This window comes from Mus musculus, chromosome 2 (assembly GCF_000001635.26).
Source record: "Mus musculus strain C57BL/6J chromosome 2, GRCm38.p6 C57BL/6J".
NCBI classification, from domain to species: Eukaryota; Metazoa; Chordata; class Mammalia; order Rodentia; family Muridae; genus Mus; species Mus musculus.
Window position 1 is genome coordinate 68,644,458 of NC_000068.7, and position 22,510 is coordinate 68,666,967.

The following is a 22,510-nucleotide window of genomic DNA, read 5'->3' on the forward strand; positions in this document are numbered from 1 at the left end:
AAATAATTATTTGTGTATAATTAAGGATTGCAAATTATTTGTTGTGGATGATACATAAGCCACACAGCCAAGTACCTGCCCAGGACAATGTATTTTAGTATACATGTAAGACTTTTATAACTACAACTATATTTTATAGAACTTTATTTTCAATTTGTCAGTTAAGATAAATAAGTGCAATTAGATGGAAAGCTTTTAATTTTAAACAATTTAAAACTTAGCTATTGATATTTGTAGAATTTCATGTGACCTACCATTTCATTATATTTTATATATTTATATATTACCAGCAGAACCTGACAAAGAATTGACATTAACAGAAGAGCAAAGAAACCATGCAATTAGCGGAAGGTCTGAGTCACTGGTATGTAATACTAAACTAAAGGTCTTGCTTGTTACTGGGATTTTTACAAGGTAACAGTCAGATAAAATCACAAGCCATACTGACCTATAGAACAATTGTTCACTACTTAGTATTTAGTTAAATAAGTATTTTATCTCACTATGATTGTCACTAAGACATTGGCAAGAATTCAGAAATAAACTTTGTTTTTCCTTATTTGAAAATATTTTTTTTCTGAAAATGATCTATACCTCTATGTGCATGCGGCTCAAAAGGGTTAATATAACAAAGAAGCCTAAGGAGTAAGCATTTGAACATTGGAATGAAATTAAAATGAATAAGGAAATCTTTAGAAAAATATAGTAACAGCCAATTGGCTCCTCATAAGTTATTGGAAATTACGTGTAACTAGAATTTTAACTTCAGCAACCTGCCATTGATTTGTACTTAGCAAAAGGAAGATGTTCAGCATCTAATTGGAGCTGGAGATCAAAGCAGAGAAAGTCAGACAAGATACACAATAGGAGGTATGAACGATATTTTATATATAGTCCTCAGATGAGCTGGGACAACATGCCAGTAGACAGAGCGTCTACATTGTTTTTATTTAGTCAAGCTTAAGAGATATTGAATTGTGGCAAGCTTAGGGTGTAATTCAATGTTAAAACTATAACAGCTGATTTATTAGATCAACTACAGGTCGTGTAATATTTAAGGATTCTGAGGGATAATAATCATGTGCAGGGAAAACAGGAAAATGAATGATGGGGAAATAATGGGGTACATGGGGTGATCAAAATACACTTTAGGAATGTGTGGTTTGAATGTGAAATGATCATTGTACACTTGTTCCTCATTTTTGCAGCAGAAGGTTGTCGACTAAGTGTGGGTGGGGCCCTCCTGTAGAGTGTGTCAGTTGGGCTGGGCAAGAGTTTTGATAGAATTTCAAGTAAGGTCCTGAACACACAATATCCATGTTTGTGTATGTACACTCTCTCCCTGGCCTGCCCCTCTGTTCTTACAGAGCTCTTCATACTTGAAAGGGGCTAACTGAAATAGAATTCCTCAATGGGTTCTAATGATATAGAGGTATGATATAAATGAATCCTAGACAGTGACATTTAACACATCATTTACTTATAATAATCAGAGTGATATCTTCCAGGTTTTCCCATTAATACATCCATTGATTCAGTAATGACTAATTATATACTAACTAGATATTGATAGTTTCGAGTCCTAAAATGATTTCTAGTTCAAGCCTAATCTTGCTATAAACTTTTGTCTTAAACAAAATCATTCAGAGACACATATATGTATACCCTGTTGTCAGCCTTTCCTCTACAGTGTTACATTGATCTACATCTAGTACTGTTATGACCATGGGGCATTTTAAAATATTAATCACTAATCATTTAAATGTTATTTATGATGTTTAAATGACAAACACCTGTTCAGACACTGACCTTTGTATTTCCGATTCTTGTTTTTTCTCTCATATTTCCAAGTAGGTGGTTTTGTTCCCCAATAATTCATATGTTTTAGCATGACTATTACATTTCACCCAAATTTCTTATCTTAACAATTCCCACCCTTCTCTGTACCTAACATCAAAGTTTTGATTAAGTCCAGGCTCACCTTTTGGAAGGCCTGCCTTCATGCCTTTGCTGAAAATCTGTGCATATCAATCCTTAGCATTTAATAGAGTATTAGTAAATTATTCATTAAGTAAGATAAATTATGACTGTTTTAAAAATATTATTTTAAAATCTCTTCCTGCAATTCATCATCTCAAAATCTACAAATTCAACATTTTTTATAGTTAATAAATATACCGTAGGAACCAGATAATTGTAAAGTACTCTAAAATAAAGGTGGCTACTTTTCTAGAAAGATGGGTAATCAATGAAAGCTAAACAGAACTAGTTGAACTTTCACAGAAGCAAACAGTAAACTAAGGTAGAAAAGTTTTAAATTACATGTGATGGCTAGTTTTGTCAACTCAACATCACCAAAATCCACCTGGGAAGTTTCACTGAGAATTCGCTAGGTCAGGTTTGCATGTGACTATTTCTGATGGGAGGACATGCCCACTGTAGGGGGCATAATTCCCTAGAAATGGTTCTGAGCTACATTCAAGAGTGGATAAATGAAGTTGAGTCCAAGCATAGGTGCATTGATTCTAAGCCAGTGGCTTCAAGTCCCTGCCACTCTAACTTCCATGCAGTGAGGACAGTAACCAGTAATTGGGAGCCATGGAAAGCATCACAGTACAAAACATAGTATTCCAATCTCAGAAAAATCACAGATTTCTAAAAACATAAAAGTCTAATCTAAACTCTATTCAAAAAACTGATGCCCAGGAAGCAGGAGTGGGTAGGTTGGGGAGCAGGGCAGGGGGAGGGTATAGGAGGCATTGGGGATAGCATTTGAAATGTAAATGAAGAAAATTTCTAATAAAAATCTGATGTAAGATTTCTTTTTGCCAATGTATTAATCACAACAACAAGAATTGGAAACCAAGACAATATACATGGGTTCACAGTCACTGCACAAAGACTAATGGATTATGAACGTGTACATGGTGTCCTAACTCTTCTGTTATGAGACTGAGAACACTGCACACTGTGAATCTGAACACAATCGTATTCTAAAATATTATGTGTATGGGTTTTTTCATTCATGTTCACTTGACAGGTTGATGGACGAAACTTTAAATTATTCAATATCACTGAACTTTGTACGATCTGCTATCAGTCCACAGATACACATTAATCTTAAATGATTATAAGGATCTTATAAAGTAAGTAATCTCAACTAAACATAAAGGGTCCTCAAATCCACAAAACTGGAATGAGTGTGATTGAAATATAATTATGGAATTCTCAGAGACTAAGTGAAAGTATTGTTAAGATATGAACATATAACTAAGCAGTAAACACTGCTAATTTAGTTTACATAACACTGACATTTTATCTATGTATTAGTCTCTTGGAGTAACAAGACTTACAGAATGAAACTGCCCTGTTCTTACTGTTACTTAAATATTTGCCTTCACCTGCAGTTCTATGCAAAGAAGCGACAATGACAAAAAGACATAGGAGACATAAAAGTCAGAAAAGTTTTCAGCCATTGGTAAGTAAATATCTAAATTGTTCTGTATAACCAGACAACACAAACAAAGAAAATTTCTTTTAATGTTACCCTGCAGAATAATTGTTCACTTCTTACTTAATTTAAAAAGCATTTTACAGCCAGGTAGTGGTGTCACACACCTTCTCCCCCACACATATATTTTATTACATATTTTCTTCATTTACCTTTCAAATGCTATCCCAAAAGATCCCTATACCCCCCACACACACCTTGCTCCCCTGCACATTCACTCCCACTAGTTGGCCCTGACATTCCCCTGTACTGGGGCATGTAAAGTTTGCTAGACCAAGGGGCCTCTCTTCCCAATGATGGCCAACTAGGCCATCTTCTGCTACATATGCAGCTAGAGACATGAGCTCTGGGGGTACTGGTTAGTTCATATTGTTGTTCCTCCTATAGGGTTGCAGACCCCTTCAGCTCCTTGGGTGCTTTCTCTAGCTCCTATATTGGAGGCCATGTGTTTCATCCTATAGATGACTGTGAGCACCCACTTCTGTATTTGCTAGGCATTAGCAAAGCCTCACAGGAGACAGCTATATCAGGGTGCCTTCAACAAAATCTTGCTGGCTTATGCAATAGTGTCTGCATTTGGTGGCTGATTATGGGATGGACCCCCGGGTGGGGCAGTCTCTGAATGGTCCATCCTTTTGTCTTAGCTCTAAACTGTCTCTGCAACTCCTTCCATGGGTATTTTATTCCCTATTCTAGGGAGGAATAAAGTATCCAGGAGTTGGCCTTCCTTCTCGATTTTCTTGTGTTATGGAAGTTGTATCTTGGGTATTCTAGGTTTCTGGGCTAATATCCAATTATCAGTGAGTGCATATCAAGTGACTTCTTTTGTGATTAGGTTACCTCACTCAGAATGATATCCTCCAGATATATCAATTTGCCCATGAGAATTTCATAAATTCATTGTTTTTAATAGCTGAGTAGTACTCCATTGTGTAAATGTACCAAGTTATCTGTATCCATTCCTCTGTTGAGGGACATTTGGGTTCTTTCAAGCTTCCGGATATTATAAATAGGACTGCTATGAACATAGTGGAGCATGTGTCCTTATTGCCAGTTGGGACATCTTCTGGGTATATGCCCAGGAGAGATAGTGCTGGATCTGCCAGTAGTACTATGTCCAGTTTTCTGAGGAACCACCAGAATGATTTCCCGAGTGGTTGTACCAGCTTGCAATCCCACCAGCAATGGAGGAGTGTTCCTTTTTCTCCAAATCCTTGCCATCATCTGCTGTGACCAAAATTTTTGATCCTAGCCATTTTGACTGGTGTGAGGTGGAATCTCAGCGTTGTTTTGATTTGCATTTCCCTGATGATTAAGGATGCTGAACATTTTTTCAGGTGCTTCTCAGCCATTAGGTATTCCTCAGGTGAGAATTCTTTGTTTTGCTCTGAGCCCCATTTTTAATGGGGTTATTTGATTTTCTGGAGTCCACCTTCTTGAGTTTTTTATATATATTGGATATTAGTCCCCTATCTGATTTAGGATTGGTAAAGATCCTTTCCCAATCTGTTGGTGGCCTTTTTCTCTTATTGATGGTGTCTTTTGCCTTACAGAAGCTTTGCAATTTTATGAGGTCCCATTTGTCGATTCTCAATCTTACAGCACAAACCATTGCTGTTCTATTCAGGAACTTTTCCCCTGTACCCATATCTGTGACACTTTTCCCTGCTTCCTCCTCTATAAGTTTCAGTGTCTCTGCTTTTATGTGGAGCTCCTTGATCCACTTAGATTTGACCTTAGTACAAGGAGATAGGACTGGATCAATTCGGATTCTTCTACATGATAACAGCCAGTTGTGCCAGCATCATTTGTTGAAGATGATGTCTTTTTTCCACTGGATGGTTTTTGATCCCTTGTCAAAGAAGTGACCATAGGTGTGTGGGTTCATTTCTGGGTCTTCAATTCTATTCCATTGGTCTACTTGTCTGTCCCTATACCAGTACCATGCAGTTTTTATCACAATTGCTCTGTAGTACAGCTGTAGGTCAAGCATGGTGATTCCACCAGAGGTTATTTTATCCTTGAGAAGAGTTTTTGCTATCCTAGGTTTTTTGTTATTCCAGATGAATTTGCAAATTGCCCTTTCTAATTGATTGAAGAATTGAGTTGGAATTTTGATGGGGATTGCATTGAATCTGTAGATTGATTTTGGAAAGATAGCCATTTTTACTATATTGAGCCTGCCAATCCATGAGCATGGGAGATCTTCCCATCTTCTGAGATCTTCTTTAATTTCTTTCTTCAGAGACTTGAAGTTCTTTTTTTTTTTTTAATTTTTTTAATTAGTTATTTTCCTCATTTACATTTCCAATGCTATCCCAAAATTCCCCATACCCTCCCCCCACTCCCCTACCCACCCACTCCCACTTTTAGGCCCTGGCTTCCCCTGTACTGGGGCTTACAAAGTTTGCAAGTCCAATGGGCCTCTCTTTCCAGTGAAGACCGGCTAGGCCATCTTTTGATACATATGCAGCTAGAGTCAATAGCTCCGGGGTACTCATTAGTTCATAATGTTGTTCCACCTATAGGGTTGCAGATCCCTTTAGCTCCTTGGGTATTTTTTCTAGCTCCTCCATTGGGGGCCCTGTGATCCATCCAATAGCTGACTGCGAGCATCCACTTATGTGTTTGCTAGGCCCCAATGTAGTCTCACTAGAGACAGCTTTATCAGGGTCTTATCAGCAAAATCTTGCTAGTGTATGCAATGGTGTCAGCGTTTGGAGGCTGATAATGGGATGGATCCCTGGATATGGCAGTCTCTAGATGGTCCATCCTTTTGTCTCAGCTCCAAACTTTGTCTCTGAAACTCCTTCCATGGGGTTTTGTTCCCAATTCTAAGAAGGGACAAAGTGTTCACACTTTGGTCTTCATTCTTCTTGAGTTTTATGTGTTTTGCAAATTGTAACTTATATCTTGGGTATTCTAAGTTTCTGGGCTAATATCCACTTATCAGTGAGTACATATTGTGTGAATTCCTTTGTGATTGGGTTACCTCACTCAGGATGATGCCCTCCAGAACAACCAGTTGCCTAGGAATTTCATAAATTCATTCTTTTTTTTTTTTTCGTTTTGTGTTGGCCATTTCATCCTGGTCCTACTCTTTTATTTTATTTTTTTAATATTTTTTATTACATATTTTCCTCAATTACATTTCCAATGCTATCCCAAAAGTCCCCCATAACCTCCCCCCCCCATTCCCCTAACCACCCATTCCCATTTTTTGGCCCTGGCGTTCCCCTGTACTGGGGCATATACAGTTTGTGTGTCCAATGGGCCTCTCTTTCCAGTGATGGCTTACTAGGCCATCTTTTGATATAAATGCAGCTAGAGTCAAGAGCTCCAGGGTACTGGTTAGTTCATAATGTTGTTGCACCTACAGGGTTGCAGATCTCTTTAGCTCTTTGGTTACTTTCTCTAACTCCTCCATTGGGGGCACTGTGATCCATCCAATAGCTGACTGTGAGCATTCCCTTATGTTTTTGCTAGGCTCCTGCCTAGTCTCACAAGAGACAGCTATATCACGGTCCTTTCAGCAAACACTTGCTAGTATATGCAATGGTGTCATCCTTTGGAGGCTAATTATGGGATGGATCTCTGGATATGGCAGTCTCTAGATGGTCCATCCTTTTGTCTCAGCTCCAAACTTTGTCTCTGTAACTCCTTCCATGAGTGATTGTTTCCAATTCTAAGAAGGGGCAAAATGCATGGATGCATGGGACAATTTCAATATTTTTGTATATGTTGAGGCTTGTTTTGTGACCAATTATGTGGTCAGTTTTGGAGAAGGTACCATGATGTGCTGAGAAGAAGGTATATCCTTTTGTTTTAGGATAAAATGTTCTGTAGATATCTGTTAAGTCCATTTGTCTCATAACTTCTGTTAGTTTCACTGTGTCCCTGTTTAGTTTCTGTTTCCACGATCTGTCCATTGATGAAAGTGGTGTGTTGAAGTCTCCCACTATTATTGTGTGAGTTGCAATGTGTGCTTTGAGCTTTACTAAAGTGTCTTTAATGAATGTGGCTGCCCTTGTATTTGGAGCATAGATATTCAGAATTGAGAGTTCCTCTTGGAGGATTTTATCTTTGATGAGTATGAAGTGCCCCTCCTTGTCTTTTTTGATGACTTTGGGTTGGAAGTCAATTTTCTTAGATATTAGAATGGCTACTCCAGCTTTTTTCTTCATACCATTTGCTTGGAAAATTATTTTCCAGCCTTTCATTCTGAGGTAGTGTCTATCTTTTTCTCTGAGATGAGTTTCCTTTAAGCAGCAAAATGTTGGGTCCTGTTTGTATAGCCAGTCTGTTAGTCTATGTCTTTTTATTGGGGAGTTGAGTCCATTGACATTAAGAGATATTAAGGAAAAATAATTGTTGCTTCCTATTATTTTTGTTGTTAAAGTTGGCATTCTGTTCTTGTGGCTGTCTTCTTTTAGGTTTGTTGAGGGATTACCTTCTTGCTTTTTCTAGGACATCGTTTCCGTCCTTGTATTTTTTTTTTCTGTTATTATCCTTTAAAGGGCTGGAATCGTGGAAAGATAATGTGTGAATTTGGTTTTGTTGTGGAATACTTTGTTTTCTCCATCTATGGTAATTGAGAGTTTGGCTGGGTATCGTAGCCTGGGCTGGCATTTGTGTTCTCTTAGGGTCTGCATAACATCTCTCCAGGACTGCTGGCTTTCATAGTCTCTGGTGAGAAGTCTGGTGTAATTCTAATAGGCCTCCTTTAGATGTTACTTGACCTTTTTCCCTTACTGCTTATAATATTCTATCTTTATTTAGTGCATTTGTTGTTCTGATTATTATGTGTCGGGAGGAATTTTTTTTCTGGTCCAGTCTATTAGGAGTTCTGTAGGATTCTTGTATGTTCATGGGCATCTCTTTCTTTAGGTTTGGGAAGTTTTCTTCTATAATTTTGTTGAAGATATTTGCTGGGTCTTTAAGTTGAAAATCTTCATTCTCATCTATTCCTATTATCTGTAGGTTTGGTCTTCTCATTGTGTCCTGGTTTTCCTGGATGTTTTGAGTTAGGATCTTTTTGCATTTTGCATTTTCTTTGATTGTTGTGACTATGTTCCCTATGGAATCTTCTGCACCTGATATCCTTTCTTCCATCTCTTGTATTCTGTTGCTGATGCTCACATATATGGTTCCTGATTTTTTTCCTAGGGTTTCTATCTCCAGTGTTGTCTTCCTTTGGGTTTTCTTCATTGTTTCTACTTCCATTTTTAGATCTTGTATGGTTTTGTTCAATTCCATTGCCTGTTTGGTTGTGTTTTCCTGTAATTTTTAAGGGATTTTTGTGTTTCTTCTACCTGTTTAGCAATGTTTGCCTGTAGTTCTTTAAGGACTTCTACCTGTTTAGCAGTGTTCTCCTGTAATTCCTTCAGGGATTTTTGTCTTTCCTCTTTAAGTGCTTCTACTTGTTTAGCAGTATTCTCCTGTAATTCCTTAAGGAATTTTTGTGCTTCCTCTTTAAGGGCTTCTACCTGTTTAGCAGTATTGTCCTGTATTTCTTTAAGTGAGTTATTAATGCCCTTCTTAAGATCTTCTACCACCATAATGAGATATGATTTTAAATCCATGTCTTGCTTTTCGGGTGTGTTGGGCTATCCAGGACTCGTTGTGGTGGGCGTACTGGGTTCTGATGATGCCCAGTGTTCTTGGTTTCTGTTAGTAAGATTCTTAACTTTTGCCTTTCACCATCTGAAAATCTCTGGTGTTAATGTTCAAGCTGTCTCTGGTTGGAGCTTGATCCTCCTATGATTCTTTTAGCCTCTGTCAGCACTCCTGGGAGTTCAACTCTCTCCTGAGTTCCAGTGGTCAGAGCACTCTCTGCAGGCAAGCTCTCCCCCTTTCATGGCAGGTGCCCAGCAGTCTGGAGCTCTGATCCACCTCCTGAGTTAAGGCGTTGGAACTCTCCCTGTGGGCCGACTATCCTCTGGCAAGGAATGTGCCCAGGGGTCTGGGTCTCAGCTCTGCCTCCTGGCTGAGGATGAACTCCCGATGGGACCCTGACCAAGAAGCTCTGTTGCTTCTATAGCCCATGTGCTCTCAGGTGATCAGGAGGTCCTGGGTGTGCTGGGAGTCCTGTGGTGTGGAGAGTCTTCTGGTGCCCTAGATGCCCTTGGCCGAGTTCCTGCAGAAGATGACAAGGCTGGCCTCAACCTGAATGTATCCCAGCCTCTGGTTGGGCAGGGTTGCTTTGTCCCTGTTCCTCCTGGCACAAGACCCTCCACGATTCTTTGGAGCTGATGTTTCGTTCCACTCACTTGTGATCCTGAGGTGATCCCGAGGTCCTGCAGTGTGGAGAGCACTCTGGAGCCCTTAGTGGCCTCAGCTGGGCTCAGAAGGAAGATGGGGGGGGGGTGGCCATGTCACAAACCTTTAACCCTAGCACTCATGAGGCAGAGGCAGGCAGATCTCAGTGCCTTTGAGGCCAGCCTACTCTACAAAGTGAGTTCCAAGATAGCTAGGGCTCTGTTACACAGATAAACCCTGTCTCAAAATACCCAAACCAACCAACCAACCAACCAAACAAACAAACAAAAAGCCCCAACAACAGAAAAATTTCATGTATAACAAACTAAATATCACCTTTATTGTGTAACTAAATACCTTTCAGAAGTTTGCATAGGCCTTTTTCTGTTTAAACTCTATAGTATGTTAATTAGTTCACTTTATTGTGCTGTTTGGTGAGTGCAACCAAGTGTTCCTGCTACTTCACCTATGTCCCCCACTTCCTTCAAAGCAATGAATTGTCTTAACATTGATACTCTTACATCAATTCTTCTAATAAAATCTAGCTTTGATTTTCAACTTTTAAGTTACTTCTCCACTGTCCTGAGAGTGGCACAGTGTACTTTATGTCCTCAGGTATTTTCCTTGTCAGTAACTTGTATTTGTTTTGTGTAGGGGACATCCCTTTCTTTGTTGTTATCAGTACCAAGTGACTTTTATTGACTAGGCATAAGAAACTAGCAAAAGTTGCCTCTGAATACACAATGCTTCCTTGGTTTTGCATAGGACATAGTATATATTCATTGTGTACAGTGAACACATATTGAATTCTAGTTAAAGAAAGATTGTATTGTGCTGTGTTACAAGGTCATGTTGGGGTGTTCATTCATTCTGTGTTACTCAGGTTAGCTTCAGTTTCTCCATCTAAAATAAATTTAGACTCCTACCATAGGAATTAAATATGGCATGTGGTTGTTATTGTAAGTTTTATGATAACACTAAGAAGGGATTATCTTCTTGTTTTTTCTAGGGCGGGGTTCCCGTCCTTGTATTGGTTTTTTTCTGTTATTATCCTTTGAAGGGCTGGATTCGTGGAGAGATAATGGGTGAATTTAGTTTTGTCATGGAATACTTTGGTTTCTCCATCTATGGTAATTGAGAGTTTGGCTGGGTATAGTAGCCTGGGCTGGAATTTGTGTTCTCTTAGTGTCTGTATAACATCTGTCCAGGCTCTTCTGGCTTTCATAGTCTCTGGTGAAAAATCTGGTGTAATTCTGATAGGCTTGCCTTTATATGTTACTTGACCTTTTTCCCTTACTGCTTTTAGTATTCTATCTTTATTTAGTGCATTTGATGTTCTGATTATTATGTGTCGGGAGGAATTTCTTTTCTGGTCCAGTCTATTTGGAGTTCTGTAGGCTTCTTGTATGTTCATGGGCATCTCTTTCTTTAGATTTGGGAAGTTTTCTTCAATAATTTTGTTGAAGATGTTTGCTGGTCCTTTGAGTTGAAAATCTTCATTCTCATCCACTCCTATTATCCGTAGGTTTGGTCTTCTCATTGTGTCCTGGATTTCCTGGATGTTTTGAGTTAGGATCTTTTTGCATTTTCCACTTTCTTTGATTGTTGTGCCAATGTTCTCTATGGAATCTTCTGCATCTGAGATTCTCTCTTCCATCTCTTGTATTCTGTTGCTGATGCTGGCATCTATGGTTCCAGTTTTCTTTCCTAGGGTTTCTATCTCCAGCGTTGCCTCACTTTGGGTTTTCTTTATTGTGTCTCCTTCCCTTTTTAGGTCTAGTATGGTTTTGTTCATTTCCATCACCTGTTTGGATGTGTTTTCCTGTTTTCTATAAGGACTTCTACCTGTTTGGTTGTGTTTTCCTGTTTTTCTTTAAGGACTTGTAACTCTTTAGCAGTGTTCTCCTGTATTTCTTTAAGTGAGTTATTAAATTCCTTCTTTATGTCCTCTACCATCATCATGAGATATGCTTTTAAATCCAGGTCTACCTTTTCAGGTGTGTTAGGATGTCCTGGACTGGGCGAAGTGGGAGTGCTGGGTTCTGATGATGGTGAGTGGTCTTGGTTCCTGTTAGTAGGATTCTTACGTTTACCTTTCGCCATCTGGCAATCTCTGGAGTTAGTTGTTATAGTTGTCTTTGTTTAGAGATTGTTCCTCTGTTGATTTTGTTACCCTCTATTAGCAGACGTGGGAGACTAGCTCTCTCCTCTGGGTTTCAGTGTTCAGAGCAGTCTCTGCAGGCAAGCTCTCCTCTTTCAGGGAAGGTGCACAGTTATCTGGTGTTTGGACCTCCTCCTGGCCGAAGATGAAGGCCCAAAACAGGATCTTTCTCAGAAGCTGTGCTGCTTTGGCCAGGAAGGTGGCCAGTTGTCTGGAGCCGAAGATGGCGCCTCCTCAGAAACTCTCTGGCTCTCGCCTGTCCCAGAAACGGCTGGGCTCTGTATTCCACACAGTCACCCGTGCAGCCTGCCCTCCGTGGAGTCCTGGAGCCAAGGAGACTCCCGCTGCCGCAGGGGCCTGAGGCACAAACCTCTCAGGCTGGCGGATCCCTGTGCACTCACCAGGAAGGTGGCCGATTGTTTGGAGCCGAAGATGGCGCCGCCTGGCCATCCTATTTTAATGTATGTCTAGGCTACTTTAACCTACATATATATATATGTTACAACACATACATTTTGTTTTTATAATTTTTGTGGTAATAATATTAGAATCCAACAACTCCTCAGTTTTAGTTAATAAAATGTCCCCAGATGGAAATATTCATATGTCAGTTCCTTTTGTAATACACGGGAATTTAACACACTGTGACCTGATGTAGTTTTGAAACAACAATAATAAATGAACCATGACATTTATTTTCATATTGGAAGGCTTTGTGTGTGTATATGTAGTATAAATTTCATATAAAATTAACAAATAGCTTTGATTATATCTCTACATGTGATGTTTCCTTGACAACTGTGACAATGTTTCTGATGGCCTCCCAGATTTGGTTTTCCTTGTGAGTAGTATATGAGGCCAAAAGTGTGACTTGGTTTAAGAAATATGTATGAGATTCTCTATACCAGTGATGTGAAATACATATAGACTTCACAGATTTCTAAGTCTTGCTGCTTCTGCGTTGAGATATTCAGACCATCTTGAAGACAGATAGCTTTCTTCTGCAATTGATTTCTGTTATTTTAGCAGGTTACTCCCGAGCCTTATCCACTGAATGAGGACATTGTTTGTTGTACCGGGATTCCAGGTCAAGAAAGAGAAAATGTAGTAAATACAGAAATGAAAGGTAAGAACACTATTTTATGTATAGAGACTTGAAGGATCACTTATGTATATCTGGAAATACTATGTACACTAGAAGACAACATACATACCTTCTAACACTAACCAAGTTAAATGGTTATAAGAATTATGTCCAATCCACTCTCTACAAATGTAAAGTTCTGTATGCCACTGGAGTAGCTGAGTTATGAAGTAGATTAAATGTGAGTTATTATCTGAGAAGTATCAAAATGAAATGCAGCACCTGGGAATGTGGTGGGGGAGGGTATAAAATAATGAGCTTTGTGATGGTTTGTATATGCCTGGCCCAGGGAGTGGCACTATTAGGAGGTGTGGCCTGTTGGAGTAGGTATGTCACTGTGGGTGTGGGCTTTAAGACCCTTACCCTAGCTGTCCGGAAGTCAGTATTCTGCTAGGAGCCTTCAGATGAAGATATAGAACTCTCAGCTCCTCCTGCACCATGCCTGCCTGAATACTGCCATGTTCCTGCTTTGAGGATAATGGACTGAACCTCTGACTGAACCTGTAAGCCAGCCCCAATTAAATAAGAGTTGCCTTGGTCATGGTGTCTGTTCACAGCAGTAAAACCCTAACTAAGACACCCTTCTTCAGAAGATGAATTAAATAACACTAGAAATACCAGCAAGCAGGTGGTCTTTGAAAGCATAACTGGGTCAGTGGAGCAGAGCATATGTCTCCATTCCTACTACCATCACTATTTGGAAGGCCTTAAGTACTGTAGTACCCCACCACACAGAACTATGTTTTATTTTCATAAGGTAACATAGCAGGTATGCTATACATTAGTAATAACCAACAATGGATACTTCCCAACAAAGTTTCAGAGAGGCTAAAATAAGAGAACTGGAGAGAAGAAAAACATTAGAATGAACTATGAGTTTGTCAAGTACATTATGGTCAGTTTAAATAAATCCATTTGGAAATATGTGATTTCTCTGCAGATTTAATGTATGGAACATGAGAGTGAGGGACAAGGCCTAGATATGGAAATGGTTAAGTGGGGGTTAGTAGATTTTAATGGGAGATTTCATGGTTATCATAGATTCTCAAATTTGTTGAAACCTCTTTTGGGAACCATATTGGATTGCCACTACAGTTTAGTCAGTAGCTCTGGAATTTTCCATCTGTCCTTGGATTATTAAAAGGACATTGGTTAAACGAACATTCTTCAGGAGTGACCATCATATGTATGTGACAATATAATTAAAGAATAATAAGCTATGGATTTGAGAATGAGTGGAAGTACACTGGGAGGAATTAAAGGGGGGAGAAGAGTGTGGCAGAATGTTGTAAAAATCAATATATTAAGATCTCAAAAATAAATTAAAAGGATGTATGCAAATATACTTTGCATGATTGTTTGAAATAGAAAAGAAAAAAATAAAAGCAAACATTGATTTGAGTTGTGAGCATGTTTCTAAACAGCAGAAGAATTTTAAAAAGGTAAATAGTGAAAACTGTTTCTCATGAGAATCAGCATATTAATTCTCTGTGATACTGATTTATTCTTGTTTTCCACTTACATAGGTCTAGATACTATTGCTAAATTGGGAAGAGTCTAATATTCAGCATGGTTTATAAAGCCAGTATCAAGTTGAAAAGAGAAAACCATATACTAGGAGATGTTTTATATATTTATATATAGGTACTTTATAAGTATCTATTTCAAGTTTCTTGTTATCTTTTTTAAATGTTTATACATGTGTGTGTGTGTGTGTGTGTGTTTTAGGAGATGCATGTTTGTTGAATACTGCAATGAAAACATAAACTATTCTCTTTGGATGCATTTTCATTTATATTCAGCTCTGAATTTGTGGATGAAGTTTTCAGTCATTATGTTTGTTTAACATGTAGCAAAATAATGTCAGTAAAAAGTTACACTTACAGAACATTGTGTGTGTGTGTGTGTGTGTGTGTGTGTGTGTGTGTGTGTTTACATGATTACAAGTATCTCCAAAAGAACTACATCTTCTGTGCTGGAGACATGGCTCAGTTGTTGATAGCACTTGCTGCTCTTTCAGTGGACCAGAATTTAATAAATTAGCTCATAATTCCCTTTATGTCTAGGATTAGGGGATCTGGCTCCCTCTTTTGATCTATGAAGGCAATCACATTCTGGAACATGAATACAGACACATGAATAAATAAATAGTAAAAGGAAAGTCTTCAAAAGTTGTATCTTCAACTAAAAATTAAGAGTAGGCTTAAACAATAGTTGGGAGAATAAAAGGTCAATTTTTAAACTAAATTTAAACATTTTTATTTGTTTTATATATTTTCATTTTACGTATTATTTCACTATAATTTATTGTACTTGAATGCATGCATTTATCAACAGTATCAAGCACTGAAGTGAAATTCACAGAAGAGCACAAAACAGAAAACAGCGTTGAAAGCACAGAGTCAATGGTATGGAAATATTTAATCTGAGGTCTTTAGTTCACAAAGTTGTGTTTTTTTTAACTAATTAGTAAAAGTAAATAAAATTAGTTTGTTAGACTATCCTAGAAAGTAATTTATCAGTATTAAGCATTTATTTTTTTTGCTTATTTAGTTTTTATTTTGTTAATATTTCCACTTCTTTCTTTTTTCTTTTTTTTATTCCATTATTTGTTTATTTTTTAAAATTTTTATTAGATATTTTCTTTATTTACATTTCAAATGTTATCACCTTTCCAGGTCTCCCCTCCATAAACCTCCCTCTCTCATACCCTCACTCCCTTCCTTTATGAGGGTGCTCTACCATCCACCCACCCACTCCCTCCTTCCAGTCCTGGCATTCCCCTACACTGGGATATCGAACCTTCTCAGGCCCAAGGGCCACTCCTCCCTCTGATGTCCAACAAGGCCATCCTCTTCCACAAGTGTGGCCAGAGGCATGGGTCCCTCCATGTGTACTCTTTGGCTGGTGGTCCAGTCCCCGGGAGCTCTGAGGGTCTGGCCAGTTGCCACTCCTCCATTGCTGGTACAACCACTCTGGAAATTAGTCTGGTGGTTCCTCAGAAAATTGGACATAGCTGAGGACCCAGCTATACCACTCCTGGGCATATACCCAGAAGAAGTTCCAACTTGTAATAAGGACACATGCTCCCCTATGTTCATAGCAGACTTATTTATAATAGCCAGAAGCTGGAAAGAACCCAGATGTCTCTCAACAGAGGAATGGATACAGAAAATAAGGTACATTTACACAATGGAATTCTACTCAGCTATTAAAAACAATGTTCCCACTTTTATAGAGCTGCCTCCCTTTTGACTCTGTGGCAGACCTCTAATAGCCATAGATGTCTTCTATTCTTCCATTAGATGTAGAATTCAGGCTCAAACAAGTAACTGCTGTGTTATTAAGATCAGACTGCAACCCTATAGGAGGAATAACACTATGAACTAACCAGTACCCTTAGAGCTTGTGTCTCTAGTTGCATATGGAGCAGAAGATGGCGTAGTCGGCCATCACTGGGAGGAGAGGCCCTTGGTCTTGTGAAGATTATATGCCCAAGTACAGGGAAATGCCAAGGCCAGAAAGCAGGAGTGGGTGGGTTGGGGAGCAGGGCAGGAGGGGGGAAGGTATAGGGGCCTTTTGGGAGAGCATTTGAAATGCAGAAATGAGGAAAATATCTAATTAAAAATTGTTTTTGAAAAAAATTTAAAAGATCACTTCGTGTGCACTTTAAGCATTTATTTTTCACATATAAAGGTGCCTTTCTAGTCTACCTCCATCTAAAGGACATACACCATCAAATCTTATGAACGTGTTTATACACTGCACTTATAGTGTGAAGATTGTGAATGCCTCATACTGATCCACGTATCTGTATATATTGCATTTGCAGAAAAAAATTGGTAGTTATGTGTTTGGGTGATATTTGATAATTAGACTTGATATTCTCTGTAAGATTATTTAAATGTTTGATTGTGAATATATACTGCTATTATTATCTGTCTAGTGTACAATACACATTAAAATTTTTATACTTCAGGTAATGCTCTTATCTATAGATATTCAGAGGTTGTTGCAAATGCAATCAATACAGACATGCTAATCAATATGAGGCATTCTGATGGTTTTTATTGCCCCCATATCTCCCTCCCAACCTTATGAGCCCCATTTTAAAAAGATTTAATTTTATTTTAAGTGTTTGAATGTTTTGCCTGTATGTAGTACCTGCAGAGGCCAGAAAAGAGGTCTAAATCATCAATAATTGGCGTTAAGGGCAACTGGAAGCCATCATGAGAGTGCCTGGACTTGAACCTGTCCTACAGGAACAGGAATTCTCTTAATTAGTGAGCCATCTTTCAAGCCCCCTCCTTTTTTATTGTTCATTACCAAGCACACATTAAGATGATGATACTATTTTCTATCAGAATAAGAAGTGAGACTAAATGTTTTTTGTGTGTTGCTATGGCAAAGCTACCAGGTTGCCATGTGTCTCGATCCTTGGTAGTGAAAGGCTTTTCCCACTGTACTCATTTGTGACTTAATTTATTAAAGCCCAGGGTGTAATAAGTGTGCTCTGGTGATTTTATTCATAAAATACAGATGCATGCTAGAATTCTTCTCCCCGATGAGATATATTACTTCTATGTGCTTATATATGTGCAATATTGTTTTGAAACTTTAACATAAATATTCTTAATTGTGTCTTTCCTGGTTATCGTGTATTTGACACCTACCAATCTTTCTATGAAAGTGGTTATGGTGACCTTCTAGGCCTTCCCCTTTTTTTATCAATGCCAATGAAATAAAACCTGGATTTAATATAGATAAGCTAAATCTTTTCCTATAGCATGCAGTCATATGAAATCTTTCCTTAAGTTCTTTTCTTTTTGCTTTTAAAATGAAAACTCCTATTTCCTATAAGTTTCCAAGACATTTGTGCAGCTCACTCTTTATGTTAAATTTCATAGCTTATGCCTGAGTGTCTTCTACAGAAGATCAATGTGAGTCATTTACCTGGGCAGGCAAATCAAAGGAGAAAAACTATTACAAGTGGAGAAATGAAAGGTATGAGCTATGTTTATGAGATGTCCACAGATAGAATAGTTATTTAAATCGGGAGGAGCAACATTTGAAAGGATAAATGCAATTATGTTTTATATATTAACTTAAAGTAGAAGTAAAATGGTAATAAGATTGATTTCCAATAGTTTCTGCACACACTAGCTGAATGTGTAAGTAAAACAGATGAATTGTTCAATAAATTACAAGGCATTGTAAGATCTAAGGGGTATTTAATCAAAATGCAATGCAGAGGAGGCAAGCTACCAATGAGGACAGAGTTATGGATGGAGAACAGGAATTACAGGACTCACAGGAATCCAGGGAAGGAGCGTGTGTAGTGAGAAGGTGATATGTAGCCACACACCCAAGAATATTTGGGTCACAAATTTGGTTATGATAAGGTTTTTTGGGGGGGACAAAGAGTTGGGTAGCCAGTGAAGGGAGTAGACCTGGAAAAATATAAGAGATGAGAAATGAATATGATCAAAATACAATATGTGAGATGATCAAATAATTAATTTTTTAAAATAATGAATCTAAATCATATCCCCTGGGATCATTGATTCCCACCTCTTGGTACTTTCTGAAAAAGCTCTTATTCTCTGGAAAATTGGGCTGTGATGGAGAAAGTGAATCAATAGAGCCAGATGTTCCTTTTTGTTTGTTTGTTTTTACCCTCATTTTTTCTTTTCCTCTCAGGCATCATGATATGCTGGCCATACTCAGTAGCTTTAAGACTCCAGATTTATCCTTGGATAAAATAAGCTACTACTCTACCAACCATACTGTCAGTCGTTATCAAAGTTATACAGTGTCTTACTGCTTAGTACTTTGATAGACATGACAAGGATAAATATTGATTTGTTTCTACCTAGTTTGAAGGGAACATAGAAGTTGCAAAGAGATAGATAATAACAAATGATAAAAATGTAGGCACCTATTGGAACCAGGATACTAATACTCTGTGTTATCAAATAGATCTATATTTATGATTGTATGATATACGTGCACTTCTAAATAGAGATGAATGCTGCAGTGTGTGTGTGTGAGTGTAAATAAATGAATAAAATAAGACTATAATTGTAGTGATAAATTGCTGAAAATGAATTGCTCTCTACATAAAAAGAGGGAGATGTAGGTTAAATTTAGAATTCTTGGTGAAGAAGCCTAAGAAAATGTCTTTCAGAAAGATTCTCTGCAATTATATTTAATCTCAAAGCTCACCCAGTAGCTGCAGGCTTTGAGAAGCAGAATGGAATGCTAGTTTTCAGGAGTCAGATCATTTCAATTCTCCCTATAATTCTTAAATATCAAATTTATTATAGAGTCAAAAGGATTGTTAAGAGTGAAATCACACCGCTCTTTACCACTCAGCATGTCCAGCGTGCTGTTTTTGCATTTTCCTAAGTGATGTTCATTAGACTTGCCCAACTCTGAAAAGATCCTACCTTTAAGCTTACCTAAGAATTCATCTTTATTTTTCTCAATTTTAATCCTATCACAAACTAAAACAGAAAGAAAGGCAAACAATTATCTCCACAAACCAAACTCTAGATCACAATTTTCCAAGTTACCCACTTGGAAAGATTCACTCTCCTAACTACTGGACTATCAATGGATTACTTTGCCTGATTTTTGCGTAGCTGACTCTATTTTTCTTCGTGTTTTTAGGCTCTCCGAAGGAATATCCTCCTCAATTCAAGGAAGTACGTGTTGCATAGTTCTTGATATGGTTAACTTCATGTTTTATGAAGTGAAAAATAACCATTAAATTTCTTCTCCCAACATCTGTACAGTCTACCATTCAGAGGGGAAGCGCATTTGAATACACAGCAGTGGTAGGCATGCATGCAAGCACAAGTGAATCAGGTAATTTACAATGTCAATACTGTGGGAAGCAGTGGTGTGAAACGTGGGTTTATTTGCCATGTTCTGACTCTTCCATTGTTACGACCCCAAATCTAAGGAAATAATTTGTTGATAACTCAAATGTCCTTCTTGGCATTGGCATAAGAACTACAAAGTGTACACAAATATTAGAAGCAAGATTTTTAAAACGTGAGTCCGTATGTTTGGCTTCCTAAGTACAGTTGTCACTGAAAATCCTTGACCTGTTCTATAACTCCCAGTGTTTTGTGACTGACATTTGCACCTTTTCCAAAGCTAATAACTAATTATCAGAAAAGTGGACATCATTGAACATAACCATGTTTTGTGATTCGCCTGGCCTATAAGATCCAGGCCTGTCTGGAAGGCTACAGTAATTTGCCAAGAGTGAAGATGCATGTTCATCTCTCCTGGAAATCACAAGCCATTGGAAATCTACATTCACCGTGGCATTCAGTGTGTTTGTGATGAATCTCAGATATAGGTCCATTTTCATAGATCATGTGATTTAGTATAACTATTAAAAGATGAGTTCATGCCATGAACAATTTTTGGCACATTTCCTAGCTCAGGTCTGAGTCTCATATTTTCACCTCTTACCTTCAATGAGGGCATCCTCTGATACATGTGCTTGTTCTGCTGGTGTGCTTTCCCCATGCACAGCACTGATCTGTGTCAAGGGCAAGTCTCACAATGAGACACCTCAAACACATTACACAAAAGTGCACTAGAGTTGTTTTAATAACCAGAATCTGGCTGGCCTCTCCACCATCACGTTTTCATCTGTACCCACTTTCCACTCACATTGCTATGCTGCTGAGGTCTGTTCCTCACCAGTACATCTATTTTAAGGTAAATATAACTCATGCCCATTTCTTCTCTTGTGTTTTTATTATTCCCAGGCCTCTGTGCACCTGACCGTACTATTGTGCCTCAAGGCAGGCATACCAGGGGGAAATCTGTTGGTGACTTTAACATTGACAGGGTAGAATTTCCAATTCCTACCTAGCATTTATCAGTACTTCAATCAGTAATTATTGAACAAGAGAATAATATCTTATTTCACAAACATGATAAAAATATGTTGTTCCTTCCAATCTGTTACCAAATGATATACACATGTAGAATGATTTAATTGTTTAAGCATAATAGAAACCACATAAAAGTTATGAAGGATCCCATTTTAGAGATAACTAATTTTTAGAAATCAATTTAGATAGTTAAGACTTCCCTCAACTGATTGGATTTTAAAAAGTAGAAACAAGAATGTTAAGTAAGTAGACAAAACACTTTTGATATGTTTGCATCTTTCTCTATATAATACATAAAAATAGTAATATTTCTAATATGAAGTTGAGAATGATGTACACTGTGAATTTGAACACTTAATGGTATTTTCCAGTTTTGTGTCTAGAGTTCAAGTTTCCCGGTTCATTTGTGGGTAAATGTTTGAAATTACTGAGTTCTCTTTACCTCACAGTGTCTAATGTCTGACCAAGTGATGTATTTACGTTTGCATGAGCATGTGTGCCTCACAATATTTTATACATTCAACTAAATAGTAAGATCCCTTAAAATAATCGCTTGAGAAGAAATGAAAATTTAGAATCATTATAACTATGTTCAAATGTTCAACTTATTCCTTTGCGATACCCTCAATTTATTTATTACTACTATATTATAGTTAATGCTAACTAAATGTATTCATCTGTCAGAAGAATTAGGAAATGAAGAAAGGGCAGTGGAAGAGCTCAAAAGGCACGGGAGCCATCAAAGTCTCCAGTCGTGGGTATGTCAATATTACATTGATGAGTCTCATTCAATACTGCTTTGCTTTGTTAAGAACATAAAAAGGACAGAAACAATTACATACCAAACTATCAGAACAATCAGTCACAACTATGCTCTTTATTTAAAATATATTTTACCATCTTATTATTTTAAAAACATTCTTGGGGTACTTATGTCTTCAAATTGAAATCTGGTCTTAATTTTGTTGTTCACTATTCCTGTGAAAATCATTTGAAACTTCATGTGTTAGCTCTATAAAATAGTAACTTGTTAAACTTAAAACAACCTCAGAAATAAGCAAATCAGCACATCTCCTAAAATGCCCTAGTTGTCCCATATCCGGCAGTCTCTTCATGTCAGTATCTATGCTTGAAATGATTTAATACTTCTAAGTACCTTTTGCCTCAGTTCTCCTTGTAAGAGATCATTTCTAGTCTACCTTTTAGAAATACCTTTCTTTTCTTTGGGAATGGAGTTTGGCATTCCAATGCATCTTCTTTATTGACAATGGACACAATGCTTTCTGTTTGATTCCATCTGTTTATTGTTACTACTGCTGCTTAATTTTATTGGCTGCATGTAAGAAAGCTCCAGCAGATGCCTCTAAGCACATAGGGCCTTTCAGGTTTTGCACAATAAGTATTAAACATTTGATGAACTTATTGGCTTATACTTGTTAAGAAAAGACTAGACTGTGACACCACGCCACACCAGTGTTCCTATTGTGTGTGACACCTTGTCATCAGTTCCTCAGTCT

General features: G+C 37.8%; 1 protein-coding gene across 5 annotated transcripts in view; it reads left to right on the forward strand.

The window, feature by feature from the left end:
• The first annotated feature begins 12,333 nt into the window (after nt 1-12,333).
• The window catches only part of 4932414N04Rik (RIKEN cDNA 4932414N04 gene), a 91,742-nt gene continuing 81,565 nt past the window's right edge, over nt 12,334-22,510 (forward strand). The window contains exons 1-7 of one of the 5 annotated variants that reach the window (XM_006500335.3): nt 12,334-12,391; nt 12,957-13,056; nt 15,412-15,482; nt 17,982-18,078; nt 19,747-19,781; nt 19,872-19,944; nt 21,678-21,751. In XM_006500335.3, coding sequence (XP_006500398.1) covers nt 13,050-13,056; nt 15,412-15,482; nt 17,982-18,078; nt 19,747-19,781; nt 19,872-19,944; nt 21,678-21,751 — 357 coding nt within the window. In that variant the 5' untranslated portion in view covers nt 12,334-12,391; nt 12,957-13,049. Of the gene's footprint in view, nt 12,392-12,956; nt 13,057-13,426; nt 13,578-15,411; nt 15,483-17,981; nt 18,079-19,746; nt 19,782-19,871; nt 19,945-21,677; nt 21,752-22,510 lie in introns of those variants that run through there. The other 4 variants (XM_017319307.2, NM_183113.3, XM_006500336.2 and 1 more) reach the window with 4 other exon arrangements.